Raw genomic sequence first — 22,553 nt, 5'->3', positions numbered from 1 at the left:
ATTGTTTTTACACAGGGCCAAAGACCGATATTTCGGTTTAATTGAATTTTCTTGTCACTGAATGGACTTTAATTTTTTGAAGGATTTATAATTGAGTCAGATTGCGGATTTCACATTTGTTGCCATTGTCAGTACATTTGATTGTAGGCAGGTTACACATAGAGCCATGTCCATCAGCATTTCTAATTAGTATCGTCCTTTTCTTTTAAAATTTTTGTAGGGAGGTTACACTTGGCTTCCATTTCTATTAAGTATTGCTATATTTTCTTATAAAAAAAAAATTGCGGTGGGGAGGTTACAATGGATAATCTCAAAAAATGTGTATGGTGAATACTCATTTGGGCTTGTTTAAGTATTTGCATTTGCCTTTTGTCAGTGCTTCCGCACCCGCCATTTTCCGATGGCATTTGGAACAGCTGACTGTACAAGTGCCAAACTGTTCAAACTATTTGGACGATATTGTCGTAGCAGGTCGTACACCTGAAGAACATATTGCAAATGTACATGCTTTGTTTCGTGTGTTATCTGATGCAGGACTAAAACGGTCGTCCAGCGGTCATCCCGCTCCAAGCTCCCTCCGTCGGACAGTTCGTGTGTGTCATCAGCGGTCGGCGAGCACTGGCTGTCCGCGCCTCACCGGCGCTCCGTCGCCGATTTCACTGCTGCTGCGTTCCGACTGCACTGCTGTTCCGTCTCCAACTGACTGCCAGACACACGACGGCCCGGAAATACTATTGGTCGCGACAGTGCCCTTATCGATACGCGCTGCTGCTGCCGCTCACGGGAAAGTAAGGCAGAAAGTTAGTGACACCAGTAAATGGAATAAGAAAACGAGGCGACAGTACCGTAACAGAAGATGACTAACAATAAATGGCATGAAAATGAGCCGTGCACAACTCAGTCGTTTTTAGCACCCTGGTGTCAGACAATTGTTGCCAGTTTGTGTTGGAGGATTTTGAAGCGCTTGCCAACAAAATGGAAATCAGCAATTATCCACTGCAGTGTTCCATCCCACATCAAGAGCAGAGGTCGAGCAGTTGGTCGGGACATTCAAGTCACAACTAAAGAAAACAGTCCTGGCCGTAACTAGAATATCTGTTCAGTCCAGTTTTTTGGCATTTGATTAGCTCCAATCAATGTACACAGTCCTGCTGATGTGTTGCACAAGGATCAGACACACGATCTCTTCGATTATAGTGCCCTGTGCCACGCACGTCTCACCCACAGTATCTGCCACAGTATCAGCAAGGTTCCACCTTCTGGGCCCACACCTGGCTGTATACAAAGCCTCATGGTGCGACATAAGGGGTGACAACATGATATAGTTGAGATAGGTCAGCAGACCTGACAGGCCCAGAGAATCAACTACGTCTGCGTCAAACCAGACAGCGGGCACCATACATAAGGCACAGGTACATAGAAGCTGTTAACACAGGTGGGAGATAAGAATCAACCCACGCTCTCTGTGCACAAGTGACACATGTGGACTGTTCCACCAATTGTTCGCCACTAGAAATTATGCCATTGCCTGGAGGAACACACCAGAGGGAGGTAATGGTTGTGATAAAGATGAAGTATCGTCTTCCATCTTCACTGCAGCTAGCAGAAGGTGCCGCTGGCCCCCAACCCTCAACATTCCATGACTTTCAGTCTTTCGTGGAGTGTAGCACATCACCACACCAAGCGTCCCTCTGACTTCTTGCCACAGAGCACCCATGAAGAAACCCTGGTAGACATACCAGTCGTCCCTCATCCCTTGACCCAGTGAATCCGGCACAAGCTATTTTCGGTCCTATCTGCCTGTTCAAGGGGAGAGGGATTTCATATCCCAACCAGACTTCTGAATGTCGGATAAGGAGGTGTCGAGATTCGAACTGATCCGTGACTCCAACGTAAGTGACGCGAGTGTCGCGTACACTGGAGATATAGCTTTCCTGGTGCATCCACGCGAACTCGGAAGTCTGTCGCGTGTTGACACTAGCCTGGTTCAAATGGCTCTGAGCACTGTGGGACTTAACTTCTAAGGTCATCAGTCCCCTAGAACTTAGAACTGCTTAAACCTAACTAACCTAAGGACATCACACACGTCCATGCCCGAAGCAGAAATTAAACCTGCGACCGTAGCGGTCGCGCGGTTCCAGACTGTAGCGCCTAGAACCGCTCGGCCACTCCGGCCGGCGACACTAGCCTGGATTCTTGTTCACTTGGCTTATGCTCGCTTGCATCAGTGTTGTGTACTTCATGTTGTTACTCTGTCTTAGTTCTATATTTGTTCCTGACCAAGCTTTCGGACCCTCTGCTCATCAGTTAGGTGTATACTTGGTGGTTTTCGCGAGTGCCACAGGTCGTGGAAGCTCGCGAGCGTTCCAGAGAGTTGTCGCGGACGCTACCATCTTGCCAGACGGGATATAACAGTGTGATATTCCACACGTCTAGAAAACATCGAGCACTTCCTACAGCAAACGTTTTGGAGTTACTGTTCAACTTGTTCGACATCTCCAAGTCTACACGTCGGTAGATTTCAATCTCTTATAATATCTACAAGCAAAGTTTCTAGAAAGTTGGAGTGCCTGATTCCTTTCGCTACACAGTGTTCTCGCTCATCGGTATCACTGACCTGACAGCACCGTACAGTACTTACTTTCTCGGCACTCAGCACTACTACGTTATCATCTGACTATTTGTTTACTTTTTCACGAAAGTAATACAGTCGTGGCAACAACACTGACATCAATGGACAGTAATTGTTAACTGGGCGCTGCAAGGAGCAGCGATGAACGAAGATTACAGTATGCATAAGTGTCGCAGACAGAAATGGAAGTAGTGGTTATCTAGGGATGAAAAGTTTAAAAAATTCTGTAAAGTATGGAGTTCATCTAGCTAGGTGAAAGTGTACTGACTTAAAAAAATAGGTACTTATGAGACCAAACAGAAGAGTAATACTAGCCCCAAAGTTGGTGACCTTGTCCTTCAATCGTTGATAGCCAGGAGGAAAAGTAGCAGCTATAGGTCGGACGAAGGTGGCTTCTGCGTTTTATATGGCACAAGGCTATCAGCTATCGGTGTGAAGGTTCAAAGGTGATCGCCACTTCTCCTCGCCGCAGTATACAGCAAGTGTCTGCCGGTGGTGAGGACCAGTCTCACACGATGCGCCTACTGTTGCTGCTGGCCCTTCTCTCTGTCGCTGTGGCAGACGTGTCCGGTGAGTCGTAGTTTTCACTGGCGTATTTGACGGCTTCCTACACTTCGCAATGATGCCTGGGAGGGTCCGCAAACACACTGGGTGTGGTGACAAGGCAGTATATTCCACGTTCTATTCTCTATGTCCCAGTGGACAGTGGAATGGGACCAGAAAAACAAAGAGAAAGCTCAACGGGTAAGATTTCTGCCAAAAAGCCTTCTTCTGAATTAGGCGTCATACACACACACACATTCACGCAAACGCAACCCAGCCATAGACAATGGTCTTGTGTGTGTGTGTGTGTGTGTGTGTGTGAGAGAGAGAGAGAGAGAGAGAGAGAGAGAGAGAGAGCTGCATTGAGGTGAAAGTGTTTGTGTGTGTGTGTGTGTATTGTCTACTTTTTTGACTTTTTGGTCGAAAGCTTACCTTTCTATCAGCCTTCTTGTTGTGGCTGTCTGAATAAACTCCTCATTAGTAATTTTGTCTCATCACATTGGTTTTTGTGCTCTCCTAGCCCTCTGTCCTACCCTATCTTTCAGTATGTACCATACTGGGTCACGTGAACAGTATACGCTTCAGTCAAAATACTGCAGCACAGGACAGCGTAGCATCTATTCTCCAGTGGTTCAATCATACCATTGTTTTTCAGCGTGAAAATATCGAGTCTTCGCCTAACAATCATGCTGTTTATTTAGATCAGTCATTAAAAAATGCGAAACGCATGAGTACGGAATGGTGGACGTACTCTCACCAAACATAATCCAATCTAAGATCACCTTCCGCAGCCGGCATCATTAAGGCTTCCTCGAGTGTGCAACACACGCATTAAGAAATACACATTTATATAGGGTGTATCACAATCATATTATAGTTCTAAGCCCAGTTCCTGGGCTTGCAGAAAATAATAAAGAACATTAAGGATGGTTCTGACTTTTTACAAGTAGAGAATTTACTGTCTTGCTTTAACACGTAAACATATTTCACCACGGTTGTGGCATCCTCAGTGGGTTATTTTCTTTAATTTGTCCGAAATACGTATATACAGATGATGTTGCTCCGTATTTTTTGTTATTTAACTTATATATACGTATTTAACCTCCTATTTTACATATTTGTGTCCTGTCGTTGTCAATCGAAATCACAGGTCTAAATTAGTACACCAAGTCATCTGCTAATATGTTAGTATATCGTCTACATTGAATTTCTTTTAATAATCTGATCTTTCAAATGTATGTTCGGGTAGAAATCGTGGCATACATACCGTTTTTAACCATACCCTTGTAGTATATGGCTAGTCCTGAGTTGTGGCAGATTTATGATTGTGTGCCACACGTGCTACTGTGTAGTTGCACTGACCTGTAGACATAGTTAAAAGGTTTGTGAAGCTTAGGTGTGGAGAACTGTTTGAGGTAGTTATTCATGTATTACGTTTCGTATTATGAAAGTATTTCCTCGTGCTCGTTTATGAATACTGTGTTTTGTTATGAATACTGTGTTTCACTACACAAATTTACTTTTCTGATGCGCTTCCGGTTGACGGTTATTTATTGCTTTACTTCGTCGACGTCAAACCAAAACCGTGGCTATAGTTTACACTCCCAAAAAATTCCGCGCCTAACTATATAGTCTCAAGTTCCAAGTCTTAAAAGGCCACAAAACCAAACTGTTGTGAAACGTGCTTGAGTGTCAAAGCAAAACAGTAATTTTTATACATGCATTATTGTACCATATTTCTTATTACAGACTTCTACAGATTGTAGAAGGGACTTCGAAGATAGTTTTCACAAGGATACTTTGTCCGAAAATGTACAATTAGGATATAAGCTGAGTTTGAAGATCAGATCACTTTCAAACAATCCTCGTCTCGGTACTCATACAACGGAGACGATAAGCCTCTGTCCAGTGTGTTGTACAGGAGCCCATTGTGTGAGAAATGTTTCGAGTACTCACCGTTGGGTTCTCTTCTACGTGACGCATGGTGTTCTCCTCAAAACTGAAAGTATGGCATTTCCGTGCAGTACCACAGTACACATTTCTATTTGTGAACGTACCATTTTCTCGTAGCTTCTGTTTTAGTAGAGTAAAATGTTGTGTGACGTCATAATCACAACAGGAACAGTTGACAGCTCTGTCCTCACAATTTATGTTTGTATTGTAATACATCAGACCTTAAAGTTATCCGATCTTCTTCTGAACGTGGGTTCCTTATCAAACCCCTATCACCTAAATCCCCTTTACAACCCGCAGACGCCCATGATCTGAATTGTGGAACACCCTGCATGTATATAACTCCCAAATTCCACATATAAATTCTAATGAAACAACATCTGTAGGCTTTTGAACAATGATAAAGAGAAGGTAGCTGCAGTGTAACTAACAATGTAAACAGCGCAACAATAGGTAGATAAAACGGTTACCACATTTCTTTGGTTAAATTCCAAACCCTTCCCACAACAGCATATCGAAAACGCTTCTCTTCACAAATGCTCGTCACAGTCGTTCATACGTTATAGACGTTTCTTAGGCTATCAGTCTTCTTAGGAGTGGCTGTAGCCTATCACGAATTCCTCTTCTGTGTCGACCTTTGGCTCTCAGAGTAGTAGTTGCTGCAAACACTATCAATTGTTTCATTTATTTATTATTTATTTACACTAGTTCCGTAGGACCAAGTTGAGGAGCAAATCTCGAAGGTCATGGAACGTGTCAGTACATGAAATTACAGCAAAAAAGTAATGATAGATAAAATAAAATGTTTATGAACCCACAAAAAGTCAAGCCATAAGTTTAAGTAAGCGCAGTCAACAATATAACATACGAATTTGCTTAATTTTTCAAGGAACTTCTCAACAGAATAGAAGGAGTGACTCATGAGGAAACTCTTCAGTTTCGATTTGAAAGCGCGTGGACTACTGTAAAGTTTTGAATTCTTGTGGTAGCTTATTGAAAATGGACGCAGCAGTATACTGCACACCTTTCTGTGCAAGAGTCAAGGAAGTGCGATCCAAATGCAGATTGGATTCTTGCCTAGGATTAACTGAGTGAAAGCTGCTAGTTCTTTGGAATAAGCTGATATTGTTAGCAAGAAACGGCAGTAAAGAAAATACAGGGTGTTACAAAAAGGTACGGCCAAACTATCAGGAAACATTCCTCACACAAAAATAAAGAAAAGATGTTATGTGGACATGTGTCCGGAAACGCATAATTTCCATGTTAGAGCTCATTTTAGTTTCGTCAGTATGCACCATACTTCCTCGATCCACCGCCATGATTTCATACGGGATACTCAACCTGTGCTGCCAGAACATGTGCCTTTACAAGTACGAAACAACATGTGGTTCATGCACGATGGAGCTCCTGCACATTTCAGTCGAAGTGTTCGTACGCTTCTCAACAACAGATTCGGTGAGCGATGGATTGGTAGAGGCGGACCAATTCCATGGCCTCCACGCTCTCCTGACCTCAACCCTCTTGACTTTCATTTATGGGGGCATTTGAAAGCTCTCGTCTACGCAACCCCGGTACCAAATGTAGAGACTCTTCGTGTTCGTATTGTGGATGGCTGTGATACAATACGCCATTCTCCAGGGCTGCATCAGCGCATCAGGGATTCCATGCGACGGAGGGTGGATGCATGTATCCTCGCTATCGGAGGACATTTTGAACATTTCCTGTAACAAAGTGTTTGAAGTCGCGCTGGTACGTTCTGTTGCTGTGTGTTTGCATTCCATGATTAATGTGATTTGAAGAGAAGTAATAAAATGTGCTCTAACATGGAAAGTAAGCGTTTCCGGACACATGTCCACATAACATATTTTCTTTCTTTGTGTGTGAGGAATGTTTCCTGAAAGTTTGGCCGTACCTTTTTGTAACACCCTGTATATATTGAGGGGGCAATGTCAAAATACTTAGACTAGTGAACAGGGGCCGACAAGAGGTTCGCGAACTTACACCACCCATTGCGCAACCTGCCCGTTTCTGAGCCAAAAATATCCTTTTAGAATAGGAGGAGTTACCCCAAAATAAAATACCATACGACATAAGCGAATGAAAAAAAGCAAAATAGACTAATTTTCTTGTAGAACGATTACTTTCTTCAGATACCGTTCGCATAGTAAAACTGACAGGAATAAGTCTTTGAACAAGATCCTGAACGTGGGCTTTGCACGACACTTTACTATCTACCTGAACACCTAGAAATTTGAACTGTTCATTTTCGCTAATCATATGCCCATTCTGTGAAATTAAAACGTAGAGTTTTGTTGAACTGTGAGTTAGAAAATGTAAAAACTGAGTCTTACTGTGATTTAGTATTAGTTTATTTTATATAAACCATGAACTTATGTCATAAAGTGCACTATTTTAAACAGAGCCAATGTTTCATACAACATCCTTTACTACCAAGCTAGTGTCATCAGCAAACAGAAATATTTCAGAAGTACTCGTAATACTAGAGGGAATATCATTTGCATAAATAAGGAACAGGAGTGGCCTCAACATTGATCCGTGGGGCACCCGCTATTTGACTGTACCCTACTCAGACCCCACATCACAGCCATTCTCAACACTGTGAATAATGACCTTTTGCTGTCTGTTGCTAAAGTAGAGGAGAACCAATTGTGAGTTACTCCCCATATTCCATAATGATCCAACTTCTGGAGCAATATTTTGTGATCAACACAATAGAACGCCTTAGTAAAATCAAAAAAGTTTAGCGTTCGAAACTTTTTGTTTAATCCATCAAATACCTTACAGAGAAAAGTGAATATAGCATTTTCAGTTGTTAAACGACTTATAATGCAGAAATGTACATTTCATAGCAATTTATGTGATATAAAATGATCAATTATTCTTACATATGCAGGCTTTTCAATAACTTCAGCAAACACTGATGGCATAGAAATAGGTCTAAAATTATCTACATTACCCCTTTTCCCATTTTATAAATCGGCTTTACTACTGAGTACTTCAGCCGTTCAGGAAACTGAACATTCCTAAAGGAAAAATTAAAAATATTGCTAAATACAGGGCTAAGAGGTGCAGCACAGTACTTTAATATTCTGTTAGACAATTCATCATATCTATGAGAGTCCTTAGTCTTCAGTGATTTAATTATTGACTCAATCTCCCCCTTGTCTGTATCACAGAATAGTATTTCAGGCATCAGTCTCATAAAGGCATTTTCCAAGAGAGTTATATGATTCCCTGTAGAAACTCAATTTTTATTTAATTCACCAGCAATGCTCAGAAAATGATTGTTAAATAGTGTGCATATGTCTGATTTATCAGTAACAGAAATATTGTTACTGCAAACTGACTTTATATTGTCGACATTGTGCTGCTGACCAGACACTTCCTTCACAAATGACCATATCATTTTAATTTTATCCTGTGAATTAGCTATTCTGTTTCCGTACCAAACACTCTTTGCCTTCCTAGTAACATTTTTAAGCACCTTACAATACTGTTTGTATTGGGCTACTGTAGCTTGATTGTCATTGTTTCCAACATTTTGGTATAATGCCCGCTTTGTTCTACATGATATTCTTATTCCATTAGTCAGCCACCCAATTCGCCTTTTATTACTAGTACACCGTTTAAAACGCTCCGTGGAAAGCAACTCTCAAAGAGAATGAGAAGTGTGTTAAGGAAACATCATGTTTGTCATCTGTGTCATCGGCGGTGTAAACACCCTGCCACTCTTGTTCCTTAACTAGGCTTAAAAAACTCTCTACTGCCATTGGATTAGCCTTCCTACATAGTTTGTAATTATTTGTGGCATTTGTTTGAGTACAAAGGCCTTTTAGTGTTAAAATTTGTGCATCATGGTCTGAAAGGCCATTCACGCTTTTACTAACAGAATACTCACCTAGTAATGAAGAACGAATGAAAATATTGTTCTTGGCTGTGCTACTGTTTCCCTGAAACCTAGTTGGAAAAACGGAGTCTGCAGTAGATAATATGAGTTTAGGAGATCTACCAACATCCTTTTTCTTGCACAATCATATACAAAATTAATTTTGAAGTCACATATATAACTAATTTCTGGTACTTCCTATAAAGTGAGCCAAGAATCCTCTCTAGTTTGAGCAGAAAAGCTCTGAAGTCAGAGTTAGGGGGCCTACAAACAACAACAATTAGAAGTTTAGTTTCACTAAATTTAACTGCAATTCTTGGGGATATTATAGTTGTGATCTGATGAAAGTACAGTCATCCGACCACAAGTGTGGGTTCTACAAGTGGTCAGGGAGATGATTCATTGCAACTGTAACAGATGATATGAGTTCGCTTTATTACATAAATTACTTAACTTTGCAACAGGAGTCCTGGATAATTTACAACCACCATGGACTAGCAAAGCATTACCTAATGAACTAATTGACAAACTGTCCTCTTGAAGTACAATGTTTAAGCAACGGTGCAAGTTCATGTGACCCTTGACAAGCCATGTTTCTTAACGATGTTGTTTACTGCTATATCTAAGGTCTCGAAATGGGGAAAAGCCGTTGCATGCTCTACAGCACGTCGACCTCGGCGTAAGGATGGTGCTAAAATGACAGGGAAAGCGCGGTCTCCAGGAGCACCTCACATACGTCGTTGCCGATTGCAGCAAGCTCTCACTAATACCTGTGGGAGCGATTCGCACTGCCGACTGTAGTGTGGTATCGCGACATGTGTACAATACCGCAATTACAAACTCTATCGTCCCCTACAGCTTTTCTCCTCTACTGCTCCGAGTAAAACCATGGAATTTATTCCATGGTCTCTCATTTCCTATCATCTAGTCGCTTGCCTGTGGTCTCCACACGTTCCGTTTCACTCCGATTCTACGAAGAATCTTCTCACTTCGTATCTTATCAGTTTATAGAATTTTCAATATTCTTTTATAGCACGATACCTCAAATCCCATGGGTATTTTCGCTAGATTTCCCACAATTTGGTTCACTACCATACAATGATGTGCTCAAAACGTACACACTAAGAAATTTCTTTCTCAGGTTAGGTCCTACTTTCGGTACTAATAGACTTCTTGGCAGTGAATGCACTCTTTGCATGTGATCTTCAGCATTTTGTCTTCTCTTTGATTTGTCAAGCATATATTATTTTGTTTCCGAGGTAGAAGGATATCTTAACTTCCTCTGCATCATGGACACCAATGGAGATGTTGCGTTTATCACTAATTTCATTTCAGCTCCTCTTCATTACTTTCGTATCAACATGTTTTGGTCTCAGTCCGTATTCTGTACTGAGTAGATTTGCCATTCTATTCAACAGGTCCTGCAAAACCTTCTTCACTTACATTGACGATAGCAATGCATTCAGCGGGTATTAGCACTAACAGCCCTTCACCACGAATTTTAAGCCCAGTCTTGAATCTTTGTTACTTCCGTCGCTGCTGCTTGAACAGTAGTTTTGAAAGACTGCACCACTGTCTTACTATCTTTTTGATGTGACTGCTACGTTCTTGGTCTTCCATTCTTACTGTTTGCTCTTGGTTGTTGTACGTACATACAGTGGCGGTCGAAATAATAGAGCCACCTCTATTGACGAGATTAAGAACTAGGATATCTATTAGTTCGCGAAATCGCCACGAGTGCCGTGTTGTCAGTCCCTTGTAGACAACATCAGGGAAGACGTTGCTGCTATCTTTAGTCGTCCGAAAGGAAGCGTTTGAGCTAGACGTGTGAAAAGAGGCATAAAGGTAAGAATCTTATGGGTCAAAATAATAGAGCCGCTTTACACATGTGCCTTTAAATTGATTTTTATGCAGTTGTTTTGTATGTAAATTGACGTGTGGTTTTGTTTACATTCGTCTAGATGGGCAGAGCAAAGCATACCAGTGAAGATGAGCGTATAGTAATGTTCCGGATGTTCAAAAGTGGGATGTCCATGAATAAAATAGCCAATGTCTTGCACGTTTCGCGAAAACGAGTCCAGAACGCCATGAGACGGTCAAAACAAACAAAGTCGCAGGTGGAGAACAGGGGGCGACCTCGTGTAACTACTCCTCGCGTAGACAGACTCATCACTAGGGAAGTGAAGAAAGATTTTTGTCAACACCACGACTGAAAGCCATTTTGTTTAGCGACGAACATGATGTTCAACCATCAACCTCAACGATTCAAAGACGACTGAGATCTGCAAAATTGAATGGGCGCATTGCAAGAAAGAAGCCACATGTTTCACAAGCTAATGTTCGGAAAAGGTTAGCCTTTGCCCGGAGAAATGAACAAAAACCTAATACTTGGTGGAGGAACATCCTTTGGTCCGATGAATCCAAGTTTAATAGGTTTGCCTCAGACGGAAAAGTCTATGTGCGCCGCCCACCAAACCAGGAATTTAATCCCAAGTACACTTTAAAAACTGTGAAATACGGTGGCGGAAGTGTTATGGTATGGGGATGTTTTTCGTGGTACGGCATTGGTCCAATACACCGTATCAACGGCATAATGAACGCAGAAATGTACAAAGACATCTTGGCAAATGTGATGCTGCCTTATGCTGAAGAGGAAATGCCGCTGAAATGGAAATTTCAGCACGATAACGATCCAAAGCATACTGCAAGGATCATAAGGCAGTTTGTTCAAGAGCACAATATCGAAGTATTAGAGTGGCCACCTCAGTCCCCTGACGCATCACCCATTGAGAACTTATGGGAGATCTTAGACAAGAGAATTGACCGCTCAAAAGCTACATCTTCAGAAAAACTGTGGGAAGAAATCCAGAGAGCCTGGTATGCGATCAGTAGTGACGAATGCAGGCGTTTAGTAGACTCTATGGGTAAGAGGTGCAGGGCAATCCTCAAAAATATGGGTTACCCCACGAAGTACTAATGCAGTCCTATGCAAAAAAGACTGTTCCTGTACGTTTCATAAGACTGAGATCAAGTACAATATATTTGTTTCAATTGGCTCTATTTTTTTGACCCTGTGGTCTGGTATTCTTTTGAATATTATTGATTATTACTGATTATTTTGTGTTGTGTTATCGATATAACTGACTATAGTACAATGTGACTCGGTTGTAATGGTTTCCATCATAGTTCAAACATGTCTAGTAATAAATGTGCACTTTATTCCAAACCTTTGCCAGGTGGCTCTATTATTTTGACCGCCACTGTATATGTTTCATAGTAAACAAAAAGTCAGAAAAATTCAACGACTAACCACTTCCATTAGGACCCAGGAGAGAAGAGCTGTGAAACATTTATGCGTGGTCTCAAACGCTGACTATTTGAGTACGAGATACTTGAAATATTAAATCAAACATTCAGAAATTTTTTCAAATGTTTCAGACGATGACAATATACCCATCAAGTGCTACGTCTGCGATTCCACAAAGGATTCTCGCTGTGCAGATCCATTCAACCGTCCGGCGGACCTGCTGGTGACCTGTCCGGGAGAGTACAGCTGCGTCAAGAAAAAATTCAGATGTGAGATTCTCACTAATCTCTTTCACTGACACAGTCATTGCAGCAGGTTACATGTTTTATAGCTTAAGGGACCACAAAAAGCTCATTTTTTAGTACTTCGTGTAATTATTGACTGAATTTCAGAATTTATATTGTGTCAAATGTATTCATTAAATGTTATAATCTTACTATGAAGGTGTAACACTGAGACGGACCTGGTTGTTCCGCCCCATTACGTCATTTCAAGGTATCCCGAATTCCTGTATTGGTAATGACAGAATGGTATTTGTAACTATTTGCTCTGGTACTGAGAAGCTCTGGTGAAGAGGTGGACCCCACTAAGTTTATCTGATTATGTATTAATGCACATCCTCTTTCCAGCCATGTTATGTTGCTCTTAAACGTCAGAATGAATGTTGGTTTTGGGTGTGATTTGAGAGTACAACAGCTGTAATGCAAAGATGCGTGTTTTGTTTGGTTTGGTGCCAACAAAAGTCTCGTAGGTAGACTGGCAAAGATGCACCAAAAGTGCGAAAGTATATGGAGGATGGTAGCAAGTCTTCCCCTCTGCTTCGCGGATGAGCAAAGAAACCGGTAGGGGTGCTCCACCATTTGCCGTCAGTCCGGTTCCCGATGGCAGAGAGTATGGACGGAATATGAGCTGGTCTCCGTCAAACTGTTACCTAATACACTACTGGCCATTAAAATTGCTACACCAAGAAGAAATGCAGATGATAAACGGGTATTCATTGGACAAATATATTATACTAGAACTGACATGTGGCTACATTTTCACGCAATTTAGGTGCATAGATCCTGAGTAATCAGTACCCAGAACAACCACATCTGGCCGTAATAACGGCCTAGATAAGCCTGGGCATTGAATCAAACAGAACTTGGATAGCGTGTACAGGTACAGCTGCCCATGCAGATTCAACACGATACCACAATTCGTCAAGAGTAGTGACTGGCGTATTGTGACGAGCCAGTTGTTCGGCCACCATTGACCAGGAGTTTTCAATTGGTGAGAGACCTAGAGAATGTGCTGGCCAGGGCAGCAGTCGAACATTTTCTGTATCCAGAAAGGCCCGTACAGGACCTGCAACATGCGGTCGTGCATTATTCTGCTGAAATGTAGGGTTTCGCAGGGATCGAATGAAGGGTAGAGCCACGGGTCGTAACACATCTGAAATGTAACGTCCACTGTTCAAAGTGCCGTCAATGCGAACAAGAGGTGACCGAGACGTATAACCAATGGCACCCCATACCATGACGCTGGGTGATACGCCAGTATGGCGATGACGGATACACGCTTCCAATGTGCGTTCTCCGCGATGTCGCCAAACACGGATGGGACCATCATGATGCTGTAAACCGAACCTGGATTCATCCGAAAAAATGACGTTTTGCCATTCGTGAACCCAGGTTCGTCGTTGAGTACACCATCGCAGGCGCTCCTGTCTGTGATGCAGCGTCAAGGGTAACTGCAGCCATGGTCTCCGAGCTGATAGTCCATGCTGCTGGAAACGTCTTCGAACTGTTCGTGCAGATGGTTGTTGTCTTGCAAACGTCCCCATCTGTTAACTCAGGGATCGTGACGTGGCTGCATGATCCGTTACAGCCATGCGGATAAGATGCCTGTCATGTCGACTGCTAGTGATACGAGGCCGTTGGGGTCCAGCACGGCGTTCCGTATTACCCTCCTGAACCCACCGATTCCATATTCTGCTAACAGTCATTGGATATGGACCAACGCGAGCAGCAGTGTGGCGATACGAAAAACCTCAATCGCGAAAGGCTACAATCCGACCTTTCTCAAAGTCGGAAGCGTGATGGTACGCTTTTCTCCTCCTTACACGAGTCATCACAACAAAGTTTCACCAGGCAACGCCGGTCAACTGCTGTTTCCGTATGAGAAATCGGTTGGAAACTTTCGTCATGTCAGCGCCAAACTCTTTGTGAATGCTCTGAAAAGCTAATCATTTGCATATCACAGCATCTTCTTCCTGTCGGTTAAATTTCGCGTCTGTAGCACGTCATCTTCGTGATGTAGCAGTTTTAATGGTCAGTAGTGTATAACAGAAGTATGACGTATATCTTAGATTCTGTCAGTAATCCGCTCTTTTCAGCATCATCACAGCTAGGCTCACGTTGTGACCGCATTTTTAATTGTTTTCCGAGTGTATTGGATGGTTAGAGTTCACAATTCAAACGTGAGCGTGGAGATCATTGCAATCCAGTTTTAAGTTGATATTTCATTTTATTAAATTCCAGAATTCATATGATTTTTATTGGTAGCGAGAGTTTCTCCCTTTGTGCACCCTTCAACCATATGGCAGTAGTCATGTGACAAAGAGTAATCATCTTCAGTTTAGCTATTGGGCGTGTGGATAGTGTGAAATATTTAAAGAATTTTGGCGCGTCACGCTAGTTTCCCTGATTTATTTATTTCTTTTTGGCCTTTGTCTCCACGGTGCCAAGCGTGCAATACTGTACGGAGAAACGGCCACCAGCTTACTAAATGAAAATCAGTAAGATTTTGCGTGTGAGACTGTAATATAAAATCCAAGAATCATCATAGATGGTGACTGATTTAGAGGCACTGATTTCCAAGATCCCACGTGGGCTTGGCTGCTCAGTCGATGAGCTAACGGACGTTCTTGTGGGAACACAGAACAGACTGGTTGGTTGAACTGGGGAGGGGACCAAACAAAGACGTCATGGGTCCCATCGGATTTGGGACGGATGGGGAAGGAAGTCGGCCTTGCCGCCAATTGCCTCAAGCCATAAAGGGAAATCACGAAAAACCTAAATCAGGATGGCCGAACGTGGGTTTGAACCGTTGTCCTCCAGAATGCTAGGTCAGTGTGCTAACCACTGCGCCGCCTCGCTCGGTATGTAGAGTAGGAATTGCGTGTGTTTCATGTGAAGGACTGATACTATCCAACAACGATCAAAGATGGTGAGTAAATTTATTGGCAATGGCAAGATGTTAATGAAATGTTGTGGGTGGTTCGTCATTGCATACGAGCATTCTTGTAGAAATTGATTGTAGGTTTTGCGAGTGTTCCTGCCACGGATTTAATAGAATGAATTTCATTTCTGTGTATGAACAATTAATAAATGTGTCTGCTTGCTTATCACGCGAACCTCTGCTATAATGTCGCGTCCTAGCATGCGATGTTGTTCCGCCAAAATCAGAGGGGAACACCGAAATCCGTTTTGAGTAGATTGTATTAAGATAGCAGTTGTTACTCAGTCCACGTGTGGCATGAGTATGAGAGTGTCGTGTGAGAACGGTAATCCCAAGAGTAACGGAACATTTTGCTCTATCACGTGCGTATCATTGAACTAAGAGACCATTTAGATTACACGGAGAACGCATCATGTACTTGTAACTTAGTGAATGTTAGTTTGTGCAGAACTGAGAGTAGAGGCGTGCGGCCCAAGGAAAGTGTATTTAAATGATAATCTTACGTGTACGCAACAAAAATTCCACCCCATATACAGTGCCCAGTAAATGCAATCGTGAAGTGAGCCACCGTGATAACGTGAAATCAGAAATTATTGAAAGTGAAGATTCCATGTAAGAGTATATCGTGTCTGAAAGCGGTGCAGATGCTCTCGGTTAGCTGCGTTCTTTGGTTGGTTGAGCCCCCCCCCCCCTCCCCCCCCCCCTACCTCACCGATTAATTTGCGTTATCCGCAGCGAAATAGATTCATTGAATCATCATTAAATTAATAACCAATTAGAAAATCTGTGCTATCCCTTTAATGACTATTTGCCAAGCACTGAATCAAGAAATGCAGGGAGAGTTATCAGTATCAACGCAAACTTAAATCAACAGAGTCAAGCAATGACCCCTTGACAGACTCGACACAGAGCAAAATTTAGTCATTCAAATTGTGCACAAGTAGGAAAGATATGCAGTACCAACGGTAATCATGCAACACAATGAGTCAAGCATTGAAGTTAGAAACTGTGTATATGTCTCGAGGCGTCGTACCTAATGGCGTGAAGATGATGTTTGCTTTGTGAGGCGCTCAACTGCTCGGTTATCAGCGCCCGTACAAATTCCCAGTCTTTACTCAGTCCAATCTTGGCACTTTCAATGAATGATAATGAAGCGATGAGGACAGCACAAACATCCAGTCCCCGGACGGAGAAAATCCCCAACCCGGCCGGGAATCGAACCCGGGACCCTGAGATACAGAGGCAGCAACGATAGCCACTTTTTTTCAAAAATTTTGTGCGGTATTGTAAGATTAGTTTGGTCTGGGCGGACGTCACATGACGTACGTTCAAGTTGATCGTCGGTTCTTTTACTCAGTTTTTTTATTACAGAGGCCAATCGGCCCTCTTTTTTTAACCTTATTTTGTTAGCTTTCGTTCGTTGCATCTGCTCGGGGCGGACGTTGTAAGTCACCCGTTTAAATTCGTCGTTCATCGATTAACTCAGTTTTTTTATTACAAAGGGCAACTGACCCTCTGACCGAACACGTTGAGCTACTATGCCGGCTCCACTAGACCACGAGCTGCGGACGGCTAATGTTGTGGAAATCACCCATACTATACTGCGCTCCAGAATTAAAAGATGACTTTTCCGAAACCACGTAAAGTTTCAAATTTATCTCAAAGGTACCTATAACCATGCTACATCTACATCTACATCCATACTCCGCAAGCCACCTGACGGTGTGTGGCGGAGGGTACCTTGAGTAACTCTATCGGTTCTCCCTTCTATTCCATTCTCGTATTGTTCGTGGAAAGAAGGATTGTCGGTATGCCTCTGTGTGGGCTCTAATATCTCTGATTTTATCCTCATGGTCTCTTCGCGAGATATACGTAGGAGGGAGCAATATACTGCTTGACTCTTCGGTGAAGGTATGTTCTCGAAACTTTGACAAAAGCCCGTACCGAGCTACTGAGCGTCTCTCCTGCAGAGTCTTCCACTGGAGTTTATCTATTACTAAATGATCCTGTAACGAAGCGCGCTGCTCTCCGTTGGATCTTCTCTATATCTTCTATCAACCCTATCTGGTACGGATCCCACACTGCTGAGCAGTATTCAAGCAGTGGGCGAACAAGCGTACTGCAACCTACTTCCTTTGTTTTCGGATTGCATTTCCTTAGGATTCTTCCAATGAATCTCAGTCTGGCATCTGCTTTACCGACGATCAACATTATATGATCATTCCATTTTAAATCACTCCTAATGCGTACTCCCAGATAATTTATGGTATTAACTGCTTCCAGTTGCTGACCTGCTATTTTGTAGCTAAATGATAAAGGATCTATCTTTCTGTGTATTCGCAGCACATTACACTTGTCTACATTGAGATTCAATTGCCAATTGCTCTGTAACACTACAAAATCATGGCGCCATGAAACGTCACCTTCGGGCTGGACGACGCTTCAAGCATCAGTGTGTCGACATACGCGAATAAAAAAATGGTTCAAATGGCTCTGAGCACTATGCGACTTAACTTCTGAGGTCATCAGTCGCCTAGAACTTAGAACTAATTAAACCTAACTAACCTAAGGACATCACACACATCCATGCCCGAGGCAGGATTCGAATCTGCGACCGTAGCGGTCACGCGGTTCCAGCTTGAAGCGCCTTTAACCGCAAGGCCACACCGGCCGGCCGCGAATAAAAGACCACAGCTCAGAAGTTCAGATGAGCTTTTAGATGGACTAATGATGTCACATTGGCACCAAATTTCTGCACAATTCTGCCCAACGTCACCACGAAAATGTCACACAATGAGAAGGTCGTCAAAGCCCCTCTTACTCAGCTATCACCCCTTCTGTTGTCGTGTCTGCGTCTGCGCTGGAGATCAGGACAGCGACACCCAGCGTTGAAATTACGCAGTTTTGTTATGGTTGTCGGAGGAAAACATTTAAGACACACCACCGCTCAGTATCCACACGAGAACACCTCAGGAGGTGTCATAAATGGTGTCAATGAAACCACCCCTGCCGCCGGAGCGTTAATTCCATTTCGCGGTTTAAAACGACAGTTTGCGGTGCAGTGAGAAACAGGAAGACATTCTTGACAACCTTGGATACTGATGACAACCTCGGACGTTTCTGCCCTTCCCTAATGACATTGTGGGACTGCATTCTCTTGACTTGTTCGTAGCCCTTTGGAGCGCAGCGCGACCGCTATTTTCGCTTACGCATAGATGTTAGAAAATCTAGGGACCATTAAAAACAATTCAACGAAATCTGAACGTTATCCGAAGCAACAAAGGGTACTTACACCTTTCAAGCGCTCCTGTTTTCCGCCTTCCTGTGCCGTGATTACGTGGAAGTGCAACATTAACATGTACGGTGTAACGGGACTTGCTCCTCTAGCATTACTTTCCTCAACTATGTTGTCGATATCAGTACTATTTTTCGAATTTTGGACAGGTCAGTATATCAGTTGTTTTTCTGGAAACTTTCATTTAATTTTATAAATAGTATGCTATATTTCAAGCTAAATTTTATGAAAAGGAATTATTTTATAAAATATCTTACTTTCGATGTTATAATCGATAAGTACTAGTTCGGAATGTACAGTTAAAGTCATTTTTTAGACACGTTTGAAATTACGAATTATTAGCACACTTAAAATTTCTATTATTAATTACGCAATCCTGTACTGTTTACCATCTTTATTTCTAAATTCATTTACGAAATAATAATCGAAATTATTAATGCAACTAAAACTAGTAGGAATTCGTTTGTTAAGAAAAATTTTAAACCCTTAGGAATAGTGTTATTTCCACGTGGAGTGTGAGAGTCGTAAGCTTGCCTCTGACGTGATCAGACATATTTTTGTATACTAGGCGCGAATAATGTAATTTCGGCTTTCAGAATGTAAACAATCAAAATACTGTATGATATACTAAAATGAGAGAAAATCAGTCAAAAATATATTTACGTAACAAATTCTGAACAACAATCTTACAGTCTACTTAGTTCAAACCAACCGTGAGGACCTGATGTCAGATTTTCAGCTTCAAGAATCAGACCTCTGGACTTGAAGTAGTGAAGCCATCTCGACAAGACAAGCTAAGTAAACTTGAACGTTTGATATAATCTCGCTCCTCTCAAATCTTCATAAAAGACTTTGTTTATATATTACTTGGACTGGGCATTGTTTAATGTGGACAATTTATATATTACTTGGACTGGGCATTGTTTAATATCGACAATAGATGGAAGAACGAAGGAGGGGGCAGACTACAACGAGAATAAAACGTCACAGAGTCCCTCTAAGATTCCCCCCATCCAAGTTCGGCAACAACCTCACTATCATCCACGCACCTTTGCTGAATGCTTTAGAATTGTACCTTCAGAAATTTCAACATCATATCAACTAGGCCTCTGCTCTAGCGCCTTTGGGTAAGGTAACCCTTTCGACACTTCGTGGATGCGGTTTGTCTACCTTGAGACGTTACAGCAGCCTCGAGACTGAATTGGTGTCCAAGTTTCTGACAGGTGCATGTGTAACGCGCTCAACGAAGCTGAGCGGAAGGCACGGAGAGATCTGCCGAACTGGGGGGTCTTATAACAACGATTTGCCGTTTTATTCACGCACATGTTATAAGTGCACTTTGGTGCTTCGTGTTAGCGTTTATCCTTTTTATTTGGGTGGGGGGCGGGGGGAGGTTCATACGTTTTGTGACCTGTTTAATATAGCCCACCACGAATTCCTCTCTTGTGCTAATCTTTTCATCTCAGAGCAGCGCTTGCATCCATTGTCCTCAACTACATGCCGAATGTATTCCAAAATCTGTCTCCCTCTACAGTTTTTACACTCTGGAGCTCCCTCTAGTACCATGGAAGATACTCCATGATGTCTTAACACATGGTCTATCATCTAGTACCTCCCTCTTGTCAGTTTTTCCCTATATTCCTTTCCTCGCCGATTCTACAGAGAACCTCCTCATTCTTTACCTCATTAGCTCACCTAATTTTCAACATTCTTCTGTACCACCACATCACCACATCTAAAATCGTTCGATTCTTTTCTCTTCCAGTTTTTACACAGTCCGTATTTCGCAACATACAGTGCTTTGTTCCAAACGTACATTCTCAGAAATTTCTTCTTCAAAGTAGGGCCTACGTCTGACATTATTAGACTTCTCTTGGTCAAGAAGAATGCTCTTTTTTCCAGAGCTAGTCAGCTTCTTATATCCTCCTTGCTCTATCCGCGATGGGTTACTTTGTTGCCGAGAGAGCGAAATTTTGTATCTTCGTCTCATCATGATCCCCAATTCTGATGTTAAGCTTCTGGTTCTGCTCATTTCTGCTACTTCTCATTTCTTTCGCCTTTCTGCGATTTAGCCTCAATGCAGTCCTAAGTGACTTTTTGTACTTCCTTCTTTCGTCGATCAGCTGAAGTATTTATTCTGATATCCATTGTTTCTTCTCGTAGTTACATTCCTGGTACATGTGATTTTCTCTGTAACTTCTGTTACTGCTTATTTCAGTTCTGCTTCTGGTGAACTGCCTACTGAGATTCGTTGCCACAGTTTCTGTAGCTTCAGACAACTTCATTCCTTAGTATTCCTTTGTCTGACTTCATTGCCTGTTAGTTTTCCCTGTCTAGTCTTTTAAATTTAAGCCTGCCTTACATAGCTGCTAAATTATGATCGGAATCTGTGTCTGCTCCTGGGTATACCATACAATCCAATATCTGATTACGGAAACTCCGCCTGATCATGACGCAATTCAACCAAAATCTTCTCATACATCCCGACCTTCACCGAGTTAAACTCCTCCTCTTGTGATTCTTCATCAGAAAATTCGCTATTATGAGCTGAAATTTATTGCAGAACTCAAGTACTCTTTCTCCTCTCTCATTCCCGGTACCCAGCCCATTTTCTCCTGTAAGCCTTTCTTCTACTCCTTTCTCTATAATCAAATCCCAGTCCCCCAGGGCTATTAGATTTTCATCTCCGTTTAGGTGTTGAATTACCCGTTCGTTATCCTCATATACTTTCTCCGTCTCTTTATCTTCAGCTTGCGACGTCGGCATGTGTACCTGAAATGTTATCAGAGTTGGCCTACTGTCGATTCCAATGAGAACCAACCTATCAGTGGACTGTTCACAGTAACTCACTCTCCGCCATACCTTCCTATCCATAAAGTACCCTGCTCCCGTTGTACCATTTTCTGCTGTTGTTGATGTTACCCTGTATTTGTCTGACCAGAAATCTTTGTCTTCTTTCCATTTCACTTCACTGACGCCCACTATATCCAGACTGAGCCTCAGCATTTCCCTTTTCTGATATTTTAGCTTCCTTACCACGTTCAAACTTCTGACATTCCACACCCCGACTGGTAAAATGTTACCATTTCGTTGGTTATTCATTCTTGTTCTTATGGTCACCTCCCCCTTGCAGCCCCGTCCTGGTGATCCGAATGGGAGACTAGTCCGGAATCTTTTGCAAATGGAGAGATGATGACGACACTTTTTCAACAACAGGCCACATGTCCTTTGGATGCTCACTACGTATCTTTAATGCAGCAATCTGCATTGCCTTCTGCATCCTCATGTTGCTGATAATCACTGATTATTCCTACCTGTAGGGCAGTTTCTCATCCAAAGAGCAAGAGAATACCCTGAACCTATGTCCACTCTTGTGCGCTGCTGGGGTTGATGACGATCTGTACAGGAAAAAGATTACACCAGATGAGAACGGCATGACCACCATACCTTCAACAGCTGCTTCCAGATTTGGGGAATCCCTTTTGTAGGGAACCTTTCGTACGACTTAACCAAACTTCTTCAGAAATATGATATAAATATTATACATTTGTCCGCTAACAGGGTGGAAAATGAGTGGCTATACATCTGACTTGTCATCACTTTTGCCATGGAGACTGCAGATAATGGCAATTCATTAACACAGTGAATCATAGCCTTGAAGGAAGCGAGTAAGTAACGGAGCGGATGACAGGAG

General features: G+C 42.4%; 1 protein-coding gene across 1 annotated transcript in view; it reads left to right on the top strand.

Moving 5' to 3' along the window:
* The first annotated feature begins 3,044 nt into the window (after window positions 1-3,044).
* LOC126456925 (uncharacterized) overlaps window positions 3,045-22,553 on the top strand; it is a 31,544-nt gene continuing 12,035 nt past the window's right edge. Inside the window, exons 1-2 of the mRNA XM_050092859.1 lie at window positions 3,045-3,202; window positions 12,474-12,611. Of these exons, the coding sequence (XP_049948816.1) occupies window positions 3,148-3,202; window positions 12,474-12,611 (193 nt within the window). The 5' untranslated portion in view covers window positions 3,045-3,147. The remainder of the gene's footprint in view (window positions 3,203-12,473; window positions 12,612-22,553) is intronic.

Source organism: Schistocerca serialis, chromosome 2 (genome assembly GCF_023864345.2).
Source record: "Schistocerca serialis cubense isolate TAMUIC-IGC-003099 chromosome 2, iqSchSeri2.2, whole genome shotgun sequence".
NCBI lineage: Eukaryota > Metazoa > Arthropoda > Insecta > Orthoptera > Acrididae > Schistocerca > Schistocerca serialis.
This window is presented reverse-complemented; position numbering and strand designations above follow the sequence as displayed.